The sequence below is a fragment of the Strigops habroptila genome, chromosome 8 (genome assembly GCF_004027225.2).
Source record: "Strigops habroptila isolate Jane chromosome 8, bStrHab1.2.pri, whole genome shotgun sequence".
Lineage (NCBI taxonomy): Eukaryota > Metazoa > Chordata > Aves > Psittaciformes > Psittacidae > Strigops > Strigops habroptila.
The window spans coordinates 59731624-59752342 of NC_044284.2; the positions used below are offsets into that span (position 1 = coordinate 59731624).

At 52.4% G+C, this 20719-nt stretch overlaps 1 protein-coding gene and 2 long non-coding RNA genes across 6 annotated transcripts in view; all 3 read left to right on the forward strand.

Annotated features, from left to right (window-relative positions):
* Positions 1 to 6062: 6062 nt before the first annotated feature.
* LOC115611408 lies at positions 6063 to 7128 on the forward strand. 4 transcript variants are annotated; one of them, XR_003992571.1, is made up of 3 exons: positions 6063 to 6186; positions 6610 to 6662; positions 6825 to 7128. It is a non-coding gene; the product is annotated as an uncharacterized LOC115611408 (long non-coding RNA). The 4 variants fall into 4 exon arrangements; XR_004389944.1 differs by having other exon boundaries at positions 6829 to 7128; XR_003992570.1 differs by lacking the exon at positions 6063 to 6186 and having other exon boundaries at positions 6193 to 6662.
* Positions 7129 to 7229: 101 nt separating this feature from the next.
* On the forward strand, positions 7230 to 9119 carry LOC115611409. Its single transcript, XR_003992573.1, has 3 exons — positions 7230 to 8042; positions 8175 to 8252; positions 8335 to 9119. It is a non-coding gene; the product is annotated as an uncharacterized LOC115611409 (long non-coding RNA).
* Positions 9120 to 15706: 6587 nt separating this feature from the next.
* The window catches only part of NFIA (nuclear factor I A), a 256674-nt gene continuing 251661 nt past the window's right edge, over positions 15707 to 20719 (forward strand). The window contains 1 exon segment of the mRNA XM_030494276.1: positions 15707 to 16161. Within this exon segment, the coding sequence (XP_030350136.1) occupies positions 16135 to 16161 (27 nt within the window). The 5' untranslated portion in view covers positions 15707 to 16134.

Consider the following 20719-nt stretch of genomic DNA (forward strand, 5'->3'; position numbering starts at 1 on the left):
GCAGTCTGCTAAAACCAGGCTGCAACTGCAGCGCTGCCAGCGAGCTGTGAAAGTAGATGCAATGGTTTGGGGCAGGACAAGGGTTCGGAATCAGGGAATGGATGGAATCGCTCCTGCCGCCTCCTCCTCCGAGCTGGACTAAGTGCTAAATGCAGTACTGCTTGTGAGACAAGGCAACTTGCTGGCAAGTTGCATTTCTTAGGGATATTTGTTACTTTGGGTTCTGGTATTACACTCTGGATCCTCCCCATGTCTCGGGGCAGTGGCGGTTGTCCCAGAGGGAGAGAAGGCGCCGTTCCCAGGCCTTCTTCCAGCCAGAACTCTGGCACGAAGCAGGGCAGTGCTGCTCTCCATGTGCAGCTGCTGCAACTTCATTATTGAATTACATTAACAGGCCGCCCTCTAGTGTCATATTTTATTACTTGGGTAAAAAAAATGGGCCATGCATGTAAAAACTTGTGTTTTCTCTTAGTGAGCTCCAGCAAGCAAGTCACTCGCAGAAACAGAAACAAAACATTTCTATGGAGCACATTGGGAACGCCTCTGTCAGGTCACAGCCCCTAAAATTTGCTGTAAAAGGGAGTTTGGACAGAGGTTCAGAAAGTCAATCCCAGATGGCCCATGGAAAACAACACTCAAATCTGCTGAGGAGCAGAATTTGCCTGCTGTCTAGAATCAATATTAATGTTTCTGTGGGTGGTTATAGCAACACCATAGTATGTATGTGCGTCTGTACCTCTAACGTGAAGTGTTTCATCCTCTTGTATGTACATTGGTGTAACTCAGGGATACACTGGGAAACGTACTTCATGGCAACACTCCCAGTGCACAGGGATCATTTTGCTCAGGCTAGAAACAAAAAAGTGGTCGACATCAGGTAACAGGCAGTGATTACTCAGGAGTTTGTCACTTATGGAGCCAGGCTGAGAGAGCTGGGCTGGGGCAGCCTGGAGAGGAGAAGGCTCCTGAAGGGGAGAGTTTGGAGCAGTTCCAGTGCCTAAAGGGGCTACAAGAAACCTGGAGAGGGGCTTTGGACAAGGGCCTGTAGGGACAGGGGAAGCGGAATGGCTTTAACCTGTCAGAGGGGAGATTGAGATGAGCTCTTAGGCAGAAGTTCTTCCCTGTGAGGGTGCTGAGGTGCTGGCACAGACTTTTCCCAGAGAAGCTGTGGCTGCCCCATCCCTGGCAGTGTTCAAGGCCAAGTTGGACACAGGGGCTTGGAGCAACCTGCTCTAGTGGAAGGTGGCCCTGCCTGTGGCAGGGGTTGGAACTGGATGAGCTTTAAGGTCCCTTCCAACACAAACTGGTCTGGGATTCTACGATTCTAAAACCAGAAAATACTAACAGCAAACAAACAGATAAATACTTTTTTGTTCTGAAACCCTTACTGGCATTAGTGGTTGTGGTAAACAGACTCATGAAAGCTGCCCTCACTGGGTTAGGAAGGGGGAGCGGAGTGAAGCATATCCACCTCTAAGACCATCAGCAGGCCATGCCAGGCCAACAGCTGGCGTACATCAGCAAGTGAAGGCGGTGCAAGTCACCCATTCACATCAGCTGCAGACCCGTCCTTGTCTTTTAATGTTCCCCGAAGCTGAAGCCACCTGCCTATCTTCCATTAAAGAGCATATTTTGTCTCCCATGGGAGATCTGCTCGGTCGCATGAAAACAAGCATCCTTTCCTTTAGGGAAAGGAGATAAAGGGAAGCACCGCAGCGCTAATTGCAGCGCACCGGGACCCCTCCGGTCCTCGCCGACCCGCTGTGGACCGGGATCTGCCCTCGGGGCTGCCTCTGGGGGTGACGCTGATGGAGGAGCTGGGTTGCGGGTTTCCTTTGGTGTTCCCCGGGGAGAAACCACGTTCTTGCTTCTCCCTGGGGAATGCAGCGTCTGCCTCCTGCTCCAAAACCCCTCTGGAATCACGGAGATAACCGGGAAGCCGGGGGAAGGAGCAGGGCGCACCCAGCCTTCCCCTTCCCACACGCAGGTGGCGGGACAGGGAAGCGCTGGCTGCGCTAACACAGGATCCACATACCGCGGTGACGGAACCCGCGGGCAAAGCGAGGGGGAAGCTGCCCGGGGAAACATTTCGCTCTGAAGCTCTATTTTTGGGTTGTTTTACCCGGTTTCGCCGGGTTTGGGAGCACAGCGGTGGAAGCGCGCTCCGCCTCAGCCGCACCTGCCGGGAGGGGGCGCTGCGGCGCTCGGCCCTGCCGCTGAGGCTGCGGGGGGGGGCGGTGGGAGGGGCGGGGCGATGGCGGCTGCAGGGAGGGAGGGGCGGGCGGCGGCCCCGCGCCTCCAGGGGGCGCCGCGGTCCCTCCCCGCGGAGGGGGGAGTGGGGGGAGCGGTCCGGCTCGCGGGGCGGGCGTGCAGGCGCGCACGTGCGGGCGGACGGGCGCGCGCTGCCTTGCACACGCGTGTGCAGGCGTGTGTGAATACACGCACACGTATGTGCGCACACACGCGCGCGAGGATGCGCGTGCATTGCGCACGGGGTACTGGTATGTGGCACCTGCACACCTCTGGGGAGAACACACCCCACACCCCCCCTGCAGTCCTGACCCAGCTCTGGGGCAACAGCACAAGAGGGACGTGGAGCTGCTGGAGCGAGGCCAGAGGAGGCCCCGGAGCTGCTGCGAGGGCTGGAGCAGCTCTGCTCTGGAGCCAGGCTGAGAGAGCTGGGCTGGGGCAGCCTGGAGAAGAGAAGGCTCCTGAAGGGGACACCTTAGAGCAGCTCCAGTGCCTAAAGGGGCTCCAGGAAACCTGGAGAGGGGCTTTGGACAAGGGCCTGTAGGGACAGGCCAAGGGGAATGGCTTTAACCTGCCAGAGGGGAGATTGAGATGAGCTCTTAGGCAGAAGCTCTTCCCTGTGAGGGTGCTGAGGTGCTGGCACAGACTTTTCCCAGAGAAGCTGTGGCTGCCCCATCCCTGGCAGTGTTCAAGGCCAGGTTGGACACTGGGGCTTGGAGCAACCTGCTCTAGTGGAAGGTGTCCCTGCCCGTGGCAGGGAGTTGGAACTGGGTGAGCTTTAAGGTCCCTTCCAGCCCAAACCAGTCTGTGATTCTATGTTATGCATGCCTACACAGTTCCAATGCATGCACATACATGTGTACACAGGTCCGACACATGCGCATACATACACATGCATGTAGCAGGCCAAGGCAGGGCAGTGCTGCACCCCTGGCTCTGGGTTTTCTACTGCACCGGCTGGTAAATGGGGCTGGTTTGAAACCATCCCGGGTGCTCCCAAGCCCCTGTGGCACCACATGGAACACAGGAAGGGAACAAGGAGAGGAAAGCAGGGGCCTGTGGATGTGCTGGTCTAGAAACCTCATATACAAAGTTGTTTGGATTTATCGGTCTAACACCCTGATCCATATTTTGCAACCCTGAAGTAATGCAACTGGAATTATTTATTGTTGTTTCTTCTTATTAATTTAATTAAGTCTTGTTGGTGCAGCATTTTTTTTCCCCCCCTCGTATTAAAGGAAATGAAGTCAACATCATTAAAAGGAGTGGAATAGGCGTATGCCAAAGTATTTGTAAGAGCACGTTAAAAATATTCTAATATGAATTCCAGCTGTCTCGCAGGCTGATGGTAACTTTTCCTAAGAAATCCAGCAGCGCTGCAGGCCATCATCCGTGGGCTGAATGCAGATTTGTCACAACAAGGGGAAGCCACCTTCGTTGTTTCCTACCATCACACTTTTTAGATCAAGTTAGCTAGTCATTTATAAAGGCCTTTGGCATCGCCGTTGGAGTAAGGCTCGTGACGGTTGTAATTAAAGGCAAATTGCGCCGACCTCGTCTGCTCTGGAGAACAGCAAAACCCCCCCGTGAGCCCAGCCCGGTGCTGCGTGGGGCACATGGTGTGGCCAGGGGTCCTGACGGGGGCAGTGGGATGAGGGGTACCCATATGCTGGGGTACCCACGAGCTGAGGTACCCATGCGATGTGGTACCTGCATTCTAGGGGATGTATTTTGGGGTATCTGTGTGCAGGTACAGCCTTATGCTGGGGTACTGGTGTGTGTATGTAGGGGTGACCAGGGTGTCTGAGTATTGGGGTATCTGTGTCCTGGGGTACCTGTGTCCTCATGTATCTGAGTGCCAGGGTCACCAAGTCCTGAGCTACATGGGTGCTGGGGTACCTGTGTAATGGGGTACCTGTGTGCCAAGGTAGCCGTGTACCGGAGTAGCTGTGTGCTGGGGTACCTGTGTGCAGGTGTAGTGCTATACTGGGATAACTGTGTCCTGGAGTGTCCAAGTGCTGGGGTACCTGTGTAACAGTGAACCTGTGTGCCTGGGGTACCTGAGTACTGGGGTATCTGTGAATCAGGGGCATCTGAGTACTGGGGTACCTGAGTGCTGGGGTACCTGTGAATCAGGTGTACCATCTGAAAGGTACCTGATCCCCACTGTCCCAGCTTCCACAGAAACTTCCAAGCTGCCACAGACCCACCCAAAGGGATGAGGTGAAGAACCTCAAGTGGGGATGATGTTGTGCTGTTGCCTCCTTCACACCCCCACAGCCGAGGACCCTGAGCACACCGGCGCTGGCCTGTACAGGTGGGAACAGGCTCCTTCCCCCATAGCATCCCATCCCAGCATCTCAAAGGCTTTGGGAAGAGCAGCACTGCTGCAAACAGGGAAAAGCAGCTCCACTGGAGTCTCCATTGGACAGAGGTGGCAGTCAGCCATGGCCACCCTCCCTTTCCACTCAGGTGCCCAATGTCCTCTGCTCTGTACATTTCTCCTTCACTTCTTGATTTTCCAAACTACGTGCAAGAGGCAGGATTGTCCATGGAGATGCAGTGTTTTCTCTGCATTGCACATGCAGAGGGCCTACCCGCAGGTTTCCTTTGCCAAGCAGGGCAGAAGTCACTTGCACCAAAGTTTGGAGCAACACTGAAACTCTGGAGATGTTCCTTAAGTTTAATGAGAGGAGGAAAATAAGTTTGTTGCTGTGATGCAACTGCGGAAAACAGTTCAGCCTTCCCACCTTGTGTGCTGTGCTGTTACTGGGGGGCTTATCCAGGTTTTATTATTCATGTAAGCATCTTACTGGTGGTGTACGACTGCCCTGCATGCAGAAGCACAAGTCTCAATGACTTGCAATGCATCTGGTGGTTGCAGGGATTCCTGAAACTACTCCCCCTGCAACCGCTGCCCTGCCTGCAGCCAAGGGGACCCAGCAGAGCCCCAATGGGACAAAATCCTGATGGATTGTGGTCAACCCTGGATTATAGCAATGCCACCAGCGCTTTTGGGTACTGATTTTTAATCTTTTATATTGTTATATATTTATATATTAGTTTTAAAGGATGCAATGAGAAATAACAGGAGAACCCATCTGCAGGGCCTAATGGGGCTGGTGGGGAGAGGCCAAGGTGTGGCCCTCATCACAATGCCCAAAACCCCTAAACTCAGGGGGACCCCTTGGCTGTATGAGTTTTGACCTGTGGGCAGCAGGAGCTGCCCTGTGACACAAGGGTTCTGCAGTAACTGCACCCAATTTGTATGGAACACCTCTGCTGTGGAGCTGGGAGAGCGGAGACTGCTGCCCAGGGGTCTGTGTCCCATTGCCACCGGAGGTCGGTGTCCCACTGCCACCAGGGGACTGCATCGCCACTGCCACTGGTAGTCTGCGTCCCATTGCCAATGGGTGTCTCATTGCCCACCGGAGGGTCTAATGTCGCATTGCACAGGGGGACTGCTTCCATTGCCACTTGAGGGTCTGTGTCCCATTGCCACCGGGGAAGGTGCCACCTGGCCCCAGCACCGCGTCCGCCCCCTCTACAGGCACATGCATGTGCTCTATGTATCACACAGCGCATGTGGATGCGCACAGACACGCGCTGTGCGCTGGCAGGCAGCAACCGTGCTGGCGGAAGGGCCCGGCGGGTCCCCCCGTGACCCCCCTCCACGCCCGGTGGCACCGGGCCCGGGAAGCGCCGCGGGGAGCGGCGGGGGGGACCGGAGGGCGGCGGCTGCCAGGTGCCCCCTCCCTGCCTGCATCCTCCTCCTCCATCCACCCTCCATCCATCCCTCCATCCTCCCTCCCTCCGCGCCGCCCCGCTCCGCCGCCCCCAATACTTTGTGGAGACTTGATTTTGCGGCGGGGGTCGGGGGGCGCCGGCTCTGCCCTGGATTTATCCCCCTCCCTTCTTCTTTTCGCATTTATATATGTATTTTTTTATATTATTAATTTTTTTGGGGGGGGGGGAGGGCGGCTCAAAACCTCCCCGCTCTCCGCATGTGCGGGATTTACCGTGACACGATCGGGAGAGGGGCTGGAGCAGCGATAAATCAGCCGCGGCTCGGCCAGCGCCGGACGGACACTGCGGCAAAAAGGAGGGGGGGGGGTGGGGTGGGGGGCGCAAAAAGAAAAGGGGGGAAAAATGAAAGGAAAAAAATAAGGGGGGGAAATTCGGAGCTGCGCAGCGAGCGGCGGGGGTTGCGCGGGCGCGGAGCAGCTGGAGCGGCGGCGGTGCCGACCTGCGCGGGCTGCGCTTCTCCTCGTTTGGGTTTCTTATTTTTCATTCTTTTCTTGGCTTTTTTTCTTTTCTTTTCTTTTTTTTTTTTATCCTTTTTCTTTTCCTGTACCTTAGCTGAAAATGGCTACCAGGGGCTTGGCGATCGCTTGAGGAGGCAGAGATGGCAGGTTGCGAGATTTATTGATTTATTCCCTTCCAAAACCCAACCCAAAATCCCAAAGCAGACCAAAACCAAACAGCAAACTTAAAGACTTTTATTTTCCCTTTTCTCCCTCTCTCCCCCCCCACGATTTTCTATCCCACCCCCCTCTCCGCGGTGCGGTGCCAAGGCAGCGCCGGAGTGGGGGCGCGGAGACCGCAGCCGCTACGCCCCATCACCGCCGCCCAGGGCGGGCAGCCTCTGCCTGGGATCGCGGCGGCACAACCGGGCAAACCCGGGCACAAGCCGCCGGGCTGCGAACACCCTCGGCGGGTAAAGCCGGTGCCGCGGGGCTGGCGGAATGCTGCCGGGGACCCTGCGCGCCCGCGTAGGGATTAATTCACCTTTTTTTATTGTTATATTATTGGGTTTTTATTTTATTGCCGTGCACAGACCTACAGCTGTACGTGCAAATAAAAGCGAGAGCTCACGGATACCGGCTTTGCTTCCCAGCGAGGACTGAGTAGTTAATCCAATAAGTATATGTATTGTTCGGGGCGGTGGGGTGGAGGGAGGGGGGAGGCGGTTAATCATCTATCGCAATGTATGGATAATATATATGAATATTAAAGCGACGTGGGGAAAGAGTCTCGTCGAGGGGGCTCCTTTTGGGGAGAGGACAAAGAAGAAAGTGGAAACAATCTGTTAAAATATTTTCCCATTCATAAAATGGCAGAGGGTTATCCACCGCTCTATTTCTGCGTCTGACTGCACAGCTAATGCGTTATTGCCAGCTTCAAAAAGATAATTGTAGTGTCGGTAGAGACCTAATAATACAGCAGCACATGTAATTTTAAACAACACCTCATTGTTTATTGGGATGTAACTTTCCCAAAGTTTATTTGTGGCGTTAAAGAGATTTTCAAAGCGCAGAACAAATTGCAAATGAGCAGCTGTGGGGCGATGCACGTTTTGTGCGGCTCCAAGAGTTTCTATATTTAGTGGCAAGCTGAATCTGAAGAGGATTTAAAATAATAATAATAATAATAAATTGAGTATCTGTAAGGAAATGCTTATTTCCTCCTGGAGGAGGGGGGATCCGGGCTGGGGAATCTCCAAGCTTGGATTTGCAGTTTTCTAAGGGAGAAATAATTACGCTCTGTGTGTCTTTGCCTTGCGAGTTTCACAACCGTACGTACACCTGCTCCATAGGCTCAGAAATAACCTTTTCATCCAAGAAGTTAACGAAGGGGTCGGGCATCCGTACGAGGGGCGGTGTCGTGATTTATGTGTTTTTCCAGGAATCCAAAGGCTTTGTAAGGGCCACCTGTGCATCGTGCCTGGCTGTGCCGGGGGTTACCCGCTGGAAACCATCCCAGCCCTGTAGAGAAGTTCACACAACAGTCGGGTGAGCAGAGGAATGGTCTCACCTCTCCCTGGCTGTTAAAGAGAGGAGAGCAGTGATTGTGACAGGCAGCCCACACGGATTACACTTCTGGTTTTAAAAAGAAATCCTTCTCTTCTGCATAAAAAAAACCAGCTTCTCCAGAGAGATCCGATACCAGCGCAGGGTGCCCACGCCCAGGGATCTCTATTGCCAGGGTTTACAATGCCGCAGGTCAGTGAATTAACAGTAATAAAGCCTTCCCAAAGAAAAATATTTCAGGAGCTGGGACTGAACACGTTTCTTTTGCTGTAAGGCACTGGGAAAGGCAGAGCAAGCAAACCGGACCGGGTACGCTTCCCTCTGGGATTTTTAGTGACATCTTTAGGCAGAAGCGTTGGCTCTTGTGCAGATTTGAGTTCTTACAACCAACTTCTGCGTTATACACAGGGCTGTTATAGAGTCATAGGATCATTTAGGTTGGAAAAGACCATAAGATCACAGAGTCCCAACTTTAAATCTTTATACTCACTCCTTGCATGTTATGAAGTTGTCTGTAAAATTAGGAAAGGCAGAGACATGGAAAGTTACTAATCACAGTGGAAGGGTATTACTGTTTATTCCCTAAAATTTCATTTAGTTCAAAGTTAATGGGATTAAAAGTGGGGTTTCTAAAATAGCTGTAGCAGTGCCTGTCCTTACTATGAAGAGCATAGACCTTACCACATTTTAAATACCTAATTTAGGGCTGTAAAGGGTAATTTTTTACAGCAGAAAACAGAAGTTAGGAAAACTTGTGATGGAAAACTTTACTACTCTGCATACGCCTTCGTGTGCGCTCTGGGTCAGCAGGGCTTGAACTGCGTTGAAAACAAGAGTTTGCAGAAGAGATTTGCAGATGAATTCAGCACGACACACATGATGCCAGAGGAGCAGTAATAAACCTGCACCTGTTCCCGTACCCGCCTTGCCAGTCTCGAGCCTAGGTACAGAGCTGGGCTGGTTTTCTGGCTGAAAAGGCCACTTGGATTTATTGTGTTTTCCCTTCCCAGAGCTTTAGCATGGATAAGAAATGTGAAAAAAAGGACTTAAGTGCTTAAACGTGTTGTTGCTTTGATTATTTTTAATTATTATTTATTTATTTATTGACTTTTAAAATTTATTTGTTTATTTAGGGAAATGATACACATCTCAATTTTGAAAGTTCTAGAGCACAGCGACAAGCCTTGCAGCAAAGGGAATGCACTTTAGTGAGGGCTAAAGTACCCCTTTGCTGCTTCTCAGCAGTGTTAGTGATGTTGTCAGTATGTCCTGTTTTCTCTTAGAAGTGACTTATCTGTAACACACCTCAGTTTGTGTTACCTGAATCTTACGAAGTTCAGTGAGCAACTATTAAGCTGTATTTTTCACACCATACAATGCATCTCAGCTTTTAGCTGAGTGAACCCTGAATATAAACTGCTCTCGTATGAAAAACAGCAACAAAACCCATACTTCCTTTCTGAGGAATACATTTCATAAATCAATATGACAATGCACATATATACATATAAAACACAAAAATAAACAGTGTGTGTATGGGCATATAAACATCATTTGCCACACCACGTTTATACCACCCTTGCGCAAACTTTACACAAGCAATATTTCCATCGAGGCGTTCCACATCAGGTCCAAAGCGTTTATGCCAAACTGCCTGATAAAACATTGGATTTGGGACGATGGCAATATCAGCACTGCGCACCGTAATCACTCAGTATCGCTGGAGAATGATTTTGTACCATTGTGAGAGGTGTCCATCAGCTTCCAGCAGCGATAACACCACGGGGCTGGGTACAAATAAAGTGTATCTGAGGGCGATTGTACATATTCACATCCTGGTTGCAGATGGGGGGGTTTATCCAGCTGGATGGTGGCATCAAGATGGTGGGCAGGGATTTTGGGTACACACAGTTGCAGGGCTGGGTTAGCAGGCACTGCTCAAATCATGAGTAAATTCACAGCGACTTATTAAGCTGTGTTCCACTTTCACAGGGAACTTTCACTTTGTGGTTTTTCTGGTTTTCAAACAAATTCTGCTTGCAAAGCATGTTTTTATTAAAATAGTACCATTTATTTTGCTCCCCATCAGAAAGATCTGCAGCAAAACAAAAGGGGAAACACTGCCCATCCGCCTCTCGCTGCTCCGTTCGCTTCCTTTCTGCAGCCCAAGCACTTCTGCTGGGAAGTTATTCTTCCACAGCGCATTTCGCAATAGACTCAAGACCCTGTGGAAATGCCGTTACAAGTCCACAGGCGTGTTTGTGATATGCTTGGCTCTGGAGCCAGCACCCCACATACAGCTGTGCCAGGCAGCAATGCCTCCAATAACTCATGCTTAAAGTAGGAGATTTCACATGGAAAGGGAGAGGATTGACCAATTCATAGTGCAGTGATTCCCACTTGCCCTTAGCACAACTATTTAATTCCCATCCCTATGTGGATGGGTGCTTTGGTGATTGCAACCTATGGACCAGATCCCAAATTCTGGTCAGATGGGGGGACCACAGCACCTCTTTATCCTTTTCCTCCTGCTGGGAATCATGGTGACTGACAGAAAATACTGGCGTGCAAAAGCATTACCATTCACATGTATTTAGCGGCGTAAGGTGAGAACTCCCATCAACCTATTAGTCTGCTTATTTAAGCTGCCCCCCCTGAAATTCAGAGCTTGGAGGTTGCAAGTTCTGCCCACTTGCCCTCCTGTTGAGGGTGATGCAGCGTTTGCACAACCATGCTGTTTATTTATGTTGCATCCAGGTTTGGAGCCTTCAGGCTGAAGCGGAATTAAGAGAACCATAGAATGGTTTGTGTTGGAAGGGACCTTAAGGCTCATCCAGTTCCAACCTCCTGCCACGGGCAGGGACACCTTCCACTAGAGCAGGTTGCTCCAAGCCCCGTCCAACCCAGCCCTTGCAAAACCCCATTACGCACAGCTCCCTGTGTACACATAAATAATAACCCAATCTCTTCCCCACAGACAGTTTTAGAGTCTACTCTCATATTTAGTACCTTCACAATATAAATTTCATGAAGGATGCTGGGATGAGGTTAAGCATAGGCACTAACCTTTGGCTCCTCCATGGACATTTCTGCCAGGCCTTGCAGCTAATTCCACAGTGGTTTTGTGGGATGGCACAAAAACATCTGGACATTGATTTTTATCAACCATAATGGCATTTAAGTTTCTAAATAGTTTGTGGAGATGCAAAGTCATAGCAGTGTGTGGATGTGAGGTGTTGACGGAAAGGGGGTCAGGATTGAGACCCCCATGATTTCGGGAAGCTTCTGCATCTCAGCAGGGGCAAAGCCACCTCTGTGGGCTTGGGGTGTCTCCCAAAGCCACCACCATGGCCGAGGGCCCCCGTTGTCAGGATGAGGCCTTTAATGATTGCTGCTGTATGTTAACAGGCCATACCAACATATAGCCTGGCTATTGTCAGCGCTGATCCTTGTCCAACTGACGGGCTATTCAAGCGCTTCTCAAGCCTCTCCAAAATCCCAGCTTGTTTCTACCCCCGATGACAGCCATCCCTCCCATTCGGAGTTTTCTTTGTACGCTGATAACATGGTGGAAAATCCCTTATTATGCTTTCTTTTAATAATGCTTTCACATGGCGAGGGGACATGATGTTTTGAATTTATGCCCCCCCAGTACACATCACCCCTTCGACAATTTGCTAAGAGCCCGACCTAGAGCCTGCGCCCAAGAACAGAACTTTATGGCAGAACCAGTGGTTTCCAACCTGTGGTCTCCAGACCGCTGGGAATCGGCGGGATCTTCCGAGGGGTCACCTACGAGTAACCGGGAAAGCGGAGACACTGCCAGGAGATTAAAACATATCAGTGCGGGGCTGAGCTCCCAAACTTCAAGCTGAAAATCACTATTTGAGTTGGCTTGGAGGGGTTTTTTGTGGCCTTCTTTCTTTTTCCCCCTCTCTCCACTCACCCCCCTGCAGCTCTCTGCGTCTTTAAATACCTGCCCAAGTCGATTAAAAGCATACATTCAGAGGATAACCAACGCCACTCGTTATGAGTTAAGTTGTGCTGAGTAAAGTCTCATTTTCTTGTTAAAAAAAAATAGTCATTAACCTTCAGATCCACTTGCTCTCCCCCCCCCAAATTAATTTTGGCAGTATTAATCACGCATCTTGGAGGCTTCCAGTTTTAAGACTATAATGCTTGTGCTGTTAATGAAGCGGGTAATCCACGATCAAGGGGAGCTGAGAGCTACAGACAATTGTTTGTTTGCCTTTATTTCTCACGCCCTTTGAAGGGTTTTTTCTTCTTTTTTTTATTTATTAAGTGACTTTAGCAGATTGTACCCTCAGAGCTGTGAATAATAGGGTTATTCTACAAAAAATTGGGCCAAGGCTAGTTAAGACACACAAAGCCAGGAAATCCTTTCAGGGATGAAATCAGGACTATTTTAGGGGTGCCGTGTCAGTTGGAGACTTTTGCAGCAGCTCGCTCCCGGGTTGCTGCAGTGCTGCCAGGCACGGCTGAGCTGCTGCTGCTGCTGCTGCTGCTGCTGGGAGGAAAGTTCCTCCCCTGCCGAGGGACGGGGGGTCCGCACCCGGGATGAGGGTGCAAAGCACGGGGTGGGGGGTGCAGAGCATGGGGTGCCCGTGAAAAGCGGTGGGGGTGGGTGTTTGTTAGTGCCAGGGAACTTTGCCCGTGCAGCAAAGCGCTGATGGTGCAAGGCATGGGGGTTCCCCGCGTCGGGGAGGGCTGGTATGCGGGGGGGGAAGCTTGAAGGGAGGGTATTGGTGCAAGGGAAGGGTGTTATTCGTGCAAGGGGGGAAATATCTGTGCAGGGAGGGGGTTACCCGTGCAGGGAAGGGGGTATCCATGCAAGAGGGGGGGGATATCTGTACAGGAAGATTACCCGTGCAAAGGGGGGAGGTTACCCGTGCAAGGGGGGGGGATCGGTGCAAAATGGGGGGTGGGGGTAACTGTGCAGGGAAGAGGGTATCCGTGCAAAAGGGGGATTACCCGTGCAAAAGGGGGGTGTGTGTGTGTTAACCGCACAGGATGAGGGCTATTCGTGCAAGGGAGGGGGTTAGGGGAATATCCATGCAGGGGGGGTTACCCGTGCAAGCAGGGGTTATCCGTGCAAGGGTGGGGGTATCCGTGCCAAGGGGGAGTTATCCGTGCAAGGGTGGTGTTACCCGTGCGAAGAGGGTTACCCATGCCAGGGGCGCTCGCTGCCCGCAGCACCCCCGTCGCCCTCCCGCAGAGCAGAGGAGCCCTGCGGAGGACCCCACGGCTGGGAAAGGGGAGGGGGGGGGTTGGCTGCAGGCCCGCAGCAGGGCCGCCCGTCCTTGGGAAGAGGAGGCTATAGGGGGAATAGGGGATGTCCGTGAGCCCCGCCACCCCCCGGTGCGGGTCTCCTATGCAAATCGCGGCGATTGCGGAAATAAGGGGGGGGGGGGGGGGGGGGAGGATGATGGAGGAGAAAGAGGAGGAGGGGAAGGGGAGGAGGGACGCGGGCGGCTGCCGAATCGCTCGCAACTTCTGCAAAGTCCCGGGCGCTGGAGCCCGCCCGGCAGAGCGGGGACAGGCAGCGGCAGCGCCGGGGCAGCGCGACCCTGCCCGGCACCGGCCGCCCGCAGCCCCCCGGCCCGGCCCGGAGCTACCGGGATAAACACCCCAAACCCAAGGAAAAGCCCCCAAAGCACACAAGGCACCGAACGGCAGGCGGCAATTGGCTGCGGCGTTTATTCTCTTCCGGGTTCTCAACGGCTGCAAGTTTATTTTAGCTATTAAATTAAGAAAATAGAGACATAAAAACATGAAGTGCCAACGGTCGGGGCCGCGCAAAGTTTCTCCCGTTCGCTCTGTGCGCGGGCATGGTCTTAAACTCCTCTTTTGGGTTGTTCCGTGTGTTGTTTTTGTGGTTTTTAACCCAATTTCCATGCTTTTGCAGAGATAGCAAGCTATTGTCTGGGCGGGAGCTGCGCGGGGTCTGTGCGCGGCCGCGGCTGCCTGCACAGGGGTTACCTTTGGGGTTTTTTTTTTCCTCCTTTTTTGTTTTAATAATTATATTTTAAGGGATTTAAGGAAAACGCTGACTTTGACAGATATCCCCCCCCACCCCCTCCACGGGGGCCGCCCGTCCGTGCGCGCCGACTCCGGAACGCGCCGTCCGGAGCGCCCGCGGCCGCGCACAAAGAAACGCGGCTGGGCGCGCGGTGTGACGGACCGCGGCGGGGGCCAATCGGCGGGGCGGGGCCTTGTGACGTCGCCGGCCGCCGTCCAATCAGCGGCGGGGGTGGGTGTTGCGACGTTTGAACTCCCCCGGGGGGAGGGGCGCGTCTTTTTTTTTTTCTTATTATTTATTTTATTATTTTTTTTTAATTTTTCTGGGGTTTTTTTTTTTTTTTCGCCTTTTCCGCCGAAGTTGGCGGCGCCCCGCGGGGACGGAGCCGCGGAAACCTCCGGATTTAGCACCAAAAAAAAACCCCAGGGGGGGGGAGAGGGCGAAAAAATACTAATTTCTCTAAAAAAGAATGAAAATTATTTATTATTTCAAGCGTCCTTAGCAAAACGCTGAGTTGCGAAAAAATAAGAATACCTTGCGCGCACAGCCCTATAGCGCTGAAAAATACCGCGGAGGGGAGGGAGAAGGTGCTTTCGCTCTGCTTAATTTTGGAGGGGGGTTTGTGGTGTGCGTTGTCCGCGGCTGCGGAGGGGCTGCGCTTGACCGCGGGCCCTGCCTAGAGGGCGCAACCAGCCGTCCCGCGGCCAAAAGTCTCCCGAAGGGCGCCAAAAGTTACTCCAAGATAATGCTGCAAACCGCAAAAGGCTGGGAACGGTGCAGCGCGAGAGCGGGGGGGTTGGGTGCGCTCCCCTCCGCACCCGCGCAACCCCCCCGCCACTTTTTAAACGAGCTGTGTGTGGAGGGATTTTCTCCCCGTGTCCTGCTATGGGTGGGATTTTTCCCTATGTATGTGTCCCCCCCCTCCGCGTATAACTACGCGCAGGGACGCGGAGGCCGCCTTAACTCCCTCCAGCATCAATGGGAAACGCTATTCCTAAGCTGGGAAAGGAGCGGGGACATCCACCCCTAACGGGACACCCTCCGAGTCCCCCTGAGCGGGCTGGAGAGCATCCAAACCCCAAACCCAAACGCTGCCAGTGCCAAGACAATGCGCTCGGGAAGTGGCAGGAGGCGCGGGTGGATTTTTAATGTTAAGCGCTTCACTTTTAAGGGGTGATTTTATTAATTAAAGGGTGGGGGGGCGACAAGATTAATTTATGTGGGTGTGTTATTTAATGTATTATTTGATTTATCATTATTTCAAAGTGGAATAAGCACCCTTGACCATCAAGCGCTTGATTTAAAATGACAAGTGACAACGGGGATGGGGAAAGTTGTGAACGCAGCGCCGCTCCCCCATCACCCCCCCCTCTCCCCGGCCAAGGGCCGAGCGGAGCCGCAGTAAAAACAAAAAATCGGGAAACCCCAAAAACCCCCAAATAACCCAAATAAATAATAATAACAAAACCCCGCAGAACCACCCCCACCCCACACCCGCGGAAACTTCGCTCCGGTCCCCGCCATCCCCTCCGCGGCTGCCCGCGCTGCGGGGCGTTGGGGCGGAGGGAGGCGGATGCGCCGCAGCCCCCTCCCCGCCCCTCCCCGCCCCCCGCGGGCGGCGCGCAGCGCAGCGCAGCGCTGAGCGGGGCGGCGCGGCGCAAGGGCAACGCAGAGCGGCGCGGAGAGGCGCGGAGCGGAGGAGGAGGCCGCGGGGGAGCGTGGCGGGGGGCGCGCAAAGCGTGCGCTATGCCTTTAACGGCGCGCGGGGCAGGCATGCCGAGCGCGTAGTGCGGGAAAGTCGAGGCGGGGTTAAAGTTCAGCTCATGGAGCGGCTCCGCGCTGGCTGCAGTTTGGCAGAGTTGGAAATGTGAAAGCAAGAAGCAGGCTCGGGGCTCCCCCTCCTCTCCTCTCTCTCTCTCTCTCTCTCTCTCCTCTTTCCCCTCCTCTCTCTCCCTCTCCCTCTGTCTCTCCCCCTCTCTCTCTCCCTCTCTCCCGCACACGCACACCTCCAAACCGCAGCCCCCCGCAGCAGTCATGTATTCTCCGCTCTGTCTCACCCAGGTAAGCGGCTGCCGGGGCGCGGTGGGGCCGGCGCTGCGGGGTGCGGGTGTGCGGGACTGCGTGTGAGCGTGGTGTGCGGGGTGTGTGCGCGCCGGGGAAGGGGCAGAAACGCCGCTCGCCGAAACTAACTTTGTTGCCTTTCGCTTGCATCCCACCCCCCCACACCCCCCCCCCCCTTCCCGCACGGCCATTTGTGGCGGCACATGGCTAATGGCGCCTACTTATTAATGGTTTAATTAATGGGGGGGGGGGTATATGCTGCGGGACGCCCCGCACGGCCCCGCCGTGCTTGGTCATCCGCGATCGATGCCGCCGCCCGCCGCCACCGCCGCCGCCCGCGCCCCTCACCGCGGCCCCGGGGCAGCGCTACCGGCCGCTGCGCCTTTCCGCAGCACAGCACAGCACGGCCCGGCCCGCACCGCCCGGACACCCCGCTCGGGGTTACGCGGGTGGGATTCCTCCGCGCTTCACACGCACCCCCCTCTTTCATTCCGCGGGCGCGCAGACGGCCCGTTCCCCGCACCTGGGCACGCTCCCGCAGCGCGGTGCGGTGCCCTCCGCACCCGCGCAGCGCGACCCTGCAAGGACCGGAGCGTGTGTGTGTGTGTGTATGGGGAGGGGGGGGGGACACCCGCAAACTTGTCCCGCGTGTGTCCTGTCCCCCCCACCGCCACCCTCCCGCCCGCGGATCGGGCCCCCCGAGGGACTCGGCGCAACTTTTGCGGCGGGACGAGGCCGGGGGGGGACTGAGGGGGGGTGTCACTCCGCGGTGCCCCGAGTTGCGCGGCCGCGGAGCACCTCTGCACCCCCCCCCCTTCTTTTTCCCCGCGCTCTGCTGCAGGACGCTAAATTACACACCTTCAATTAGCAGGATATAATGGTTTAACGAGGAAATGCTTTGTGGTGGACTCAAACCCCAGATTATTTCCTCCTGCAGGAGATTTTGACTACATTATTCTTATTAATTTAATTTGAATATTTTTTTTCTCCCGGTGAGAAAGCCTCTCCAGGCTCTTTCCGTCGAGAAAAATGCAGCGAGAAGGGAAGGCAGCTCCCCAAGAGCTGCAAAAGTTTCATCCCCTTCTCCCACCGCGGTCCCCCCCCCCCCCCCCATTCCCTTAAATTTCTGCAGGAGAAGCCAGAGCGAAGGCACAAAACTCCACCGGGCTTAAAAACCCTCCGTACACTTGATGAAAGGCAGGAGGAAAACGGGAGCGGAGGGAGTTTTGGAGAGGCCGGGATGCGAGTGTGCGTTCCGGCTGGCCCAAAGTTTGCTCCTGGAATTCCAACTCGGGGAAAATACCTGTTTTTTGTCAGTCGTGCTCGTGCGGGAGGGCGAGGACCAGGCTGCTCGCAGGGCCGGCCGCGCTCCGCATCGCTCCACAGCTGCACGGCTGCTGCTGGGGTGCACTAGGCCCAGTTACACATTGAGGACAGCAAAATAAACCCATGGCTTGGGTGCTCCTCGGCCCCCGGGTTGTGTCGTGTGTGTCCCCCTTTTATTTTAATTCAAATAAAGAAAAAAAAAAAAAACCAGGGAAGAAAATAAGGGAAAAAAAGCCCAGCTCTGTGCTTATACTCAAACCTCGCATTCTTGTTGCACGTTTGGAAAAGTAAGATGAGGATTAGAGGCCTCCTGACAAACTCTTCGCTCCGAAGGATCAATTAAGTGATTCTGTCATTTTTTAATGGAAAAAAGGGACATGCCCTGAGCAATCACAACAATTTCCTATTTTTTTTTCCATTCCAGGAGCTTTTATTGATACGAGTTTTGGGACGGAGATTTTTTTTTTTCCCTTTGCCTTTTTTTTTTTTTGTGTGTGTGTGTGTGTGTTAAGTTTTGCTTCAGATTTAAAGGGAAGCTTTCGAAAGTGGGCTAGAAAAGGAAAACAACCCGAAATCCGAGTTGTGAGCGGTATTTATCCACGCACTGGCACTGCAAAGGCACGAGCATTTTGTATCATCTGTCAGGAAAAATCTAAACATCGTTCCATTTACATATCTGCTGAAGATCTAGGAAATAGTTGAGGGACACATGCACATCTCCAAATAGATTTACAAGCAAATGGATTGTAAAAAAATATTAACAAGGGTCACTGTAGCTGGCTTAATTTCAAAAGGATCAGCAGAAATATATTGTTTCCAAAGGCTCCTTTGCAGTGTTACATTCTAGCGGGCGCTTTTGGGGCTCTTTCGTCGTAGTTGTTTCATTTTATTTCTTATTTATTTGATTTTTTTTTTCATACCTTTTCTGGAGAGCGGAGGGGAATTTGGGAAGAAGCACCACACAATGGTGCGGCCCAAATTTGAGGTGCTGCTTGGAAACAGGCTGCTCTCGGAAGAGCTGGATCCACAAACTTTGGAGAGTAGTGCAATGAGATAAATAATAATAGTCATAATAATCATAAAAAGGAAACTTTTTGTTCTTGCTTTCCCAGCTTTCTGGTGCCTTTTCTTTTTAGGTGACCCATCAAGCACTGAGGGGGGTAAGCAAACGTCTTTATCAAATACTTTGGAAGTTTCCCTTAAAGCTAACTTGAGGAGAGGCAAAGATCAGCTCCTTTTCCACCAGTTACTTCAAATCTTGCTGTTTTACAGTGAGCCTGCAGACCAGTCTTTAGCACACTTGCATTGACACATTCCCTAAACTTTTTTTTTGGGAAGGGGCCCTATAATAACACTGAAATAAATAATTGTATTGTGCAGAAAGTGCTTCCCTCCCCCCCCTTTCCCCGCTTCCAGCCCAATTTTGTTTGATCAGCCCCGAGTGCTTTTTCTTTCCACTTCGCCTTTGGTAATACCTCGCCGCCGAGGTGGAAGCGGTGGGATTTGGAGTTTACCAGGACACTTGGAAAGTTGGTCTGGTTCTGAGCCATGAACCTTTTCTCCTCGTACACCATTTTGAACAGACACATTGGAGTCTAACAGTGTGCACACCTCGCGCGCCGAGCAGCGGTGCCTCTCATTTACTTCAGCCATAGGCTTCACACCACAAAAAGAAAAAAGCACCTTTTTATTCCCCCCCTCGCCCCGAAGTCTTTTAAAGTGGGTTTTAAATCAGTTCTTTTCAGAGGGTGTTGTTTCTACCTCCCCTTTCAGGTTCGCATCGTCGCAATCAGCTTTAGCGCAGGTTAAAGCAACTCTCTCTTGGATAGTATCCAGCGTCGAGCCAAAAAAGTCCCGAGCACATGAGATCAGGCAGGACAAAAGCGCTGCTTAAAGCAGGAAAGTTGAAATATTTCAGGATGTACCAAGAACGTGTTTGGAAACGAGGGACGCTCGAAGCGCTCCCCTGGCTCGCTGTGGGTCTGTCGAGCCTCTGCTCTGTGTGTACCTTCGCAGATAAACTTCCACTTGACAAAAGGCCCTTTTTTTCCCTGACTCTCCCTGAGTGGCGAAGGGGGAAGCACAGGAGGGATCAGAAGGGAGGGTTTATTATTTTTAATAGCTTGTAGGGACCTGTAGTTTTTATAGATTTGATTATTTTTTCCTCTTCCCCCCCCCCTCCCCTTCCCTGCGAGAGCTGTTTCTGGTGGGTGAGAGCAGCTCCATGTGCTGGGATTGTGCCTCCTCTCACTTTTTGAATCTGCCGACTGCAAACTCGCAGCAATCTTTTTTCTCTTCTTTCCCCCCCCCCCCCCCAACTTTATTGAAATTTGAAACTATCTTTTCCACTAGAGGAGGGAGGGAAAAAAAAAAAAAATAAGGAATGTGCCAATCATCAGACTGATTTATTTTATTTTACCTGCTTCTATTTTAATAATCATTCATAGTCCTCGCGATTACTGCCGCTCTGCTGTGCCACAGTGAAATATATTGTGCCATTTTTGGTAGTTTTTCACAATCTGTGTTGAAAATAAAAGAAATAAACGCTGTGGTATCACCTATAGATTTAAGTCTTTACAATTCAGGGGCCACTCGGAATAAGCGCGAGGGAAGCTTTTGGGGAGTCAGCAGGTCTTGAATTACGACAGGATTTTGCTGATGGGTATTTCTGCTATTGATTTCTCAATTTTTCATAATTTTTGCAAAGGAAATGCAAGTTAAAAGAAGGTGTTGAAAGCAAGCAAGATGTCTGCTTAATAGCAATATTTGCACGACCTGAAACCGTTTGGGTAGGAAATGCACTCCATGGGGTAATTACAATAAAAAAAGTTAGTTAATGTGAAAAATCCCCAGTGTTGCCTCGCAAGGGTGGGCAGCGGGAGGCTCTTGCCCGGCTGGGGGAAACGCTGCACAAATGACTCTATTTTTCCCCTCCTGGAGGGCCCAATCCTGAGAAAAGGAGGAACTCGGCCCCTGGAAGCAGGGACGTCCCCGGCACTCAGTGCTGGATCAGGCCTCACAGGCTATATATGTTTTTATGTGCAGCCTGGAGTTCGGTCATTCATTTATTCAGAATAAAACAAGAAGTGTGGCCTCAGCGTATTATAATATGTTTTGATCTCTTGGGCTGATTTATGTAGTACTTTTTGAGGATATATACTATTATTTTTTTTAACCAAAATTGGGGTGCGTGTGTGTCTTTCTTGCAATTTTTTTATTATCGGCACACTTT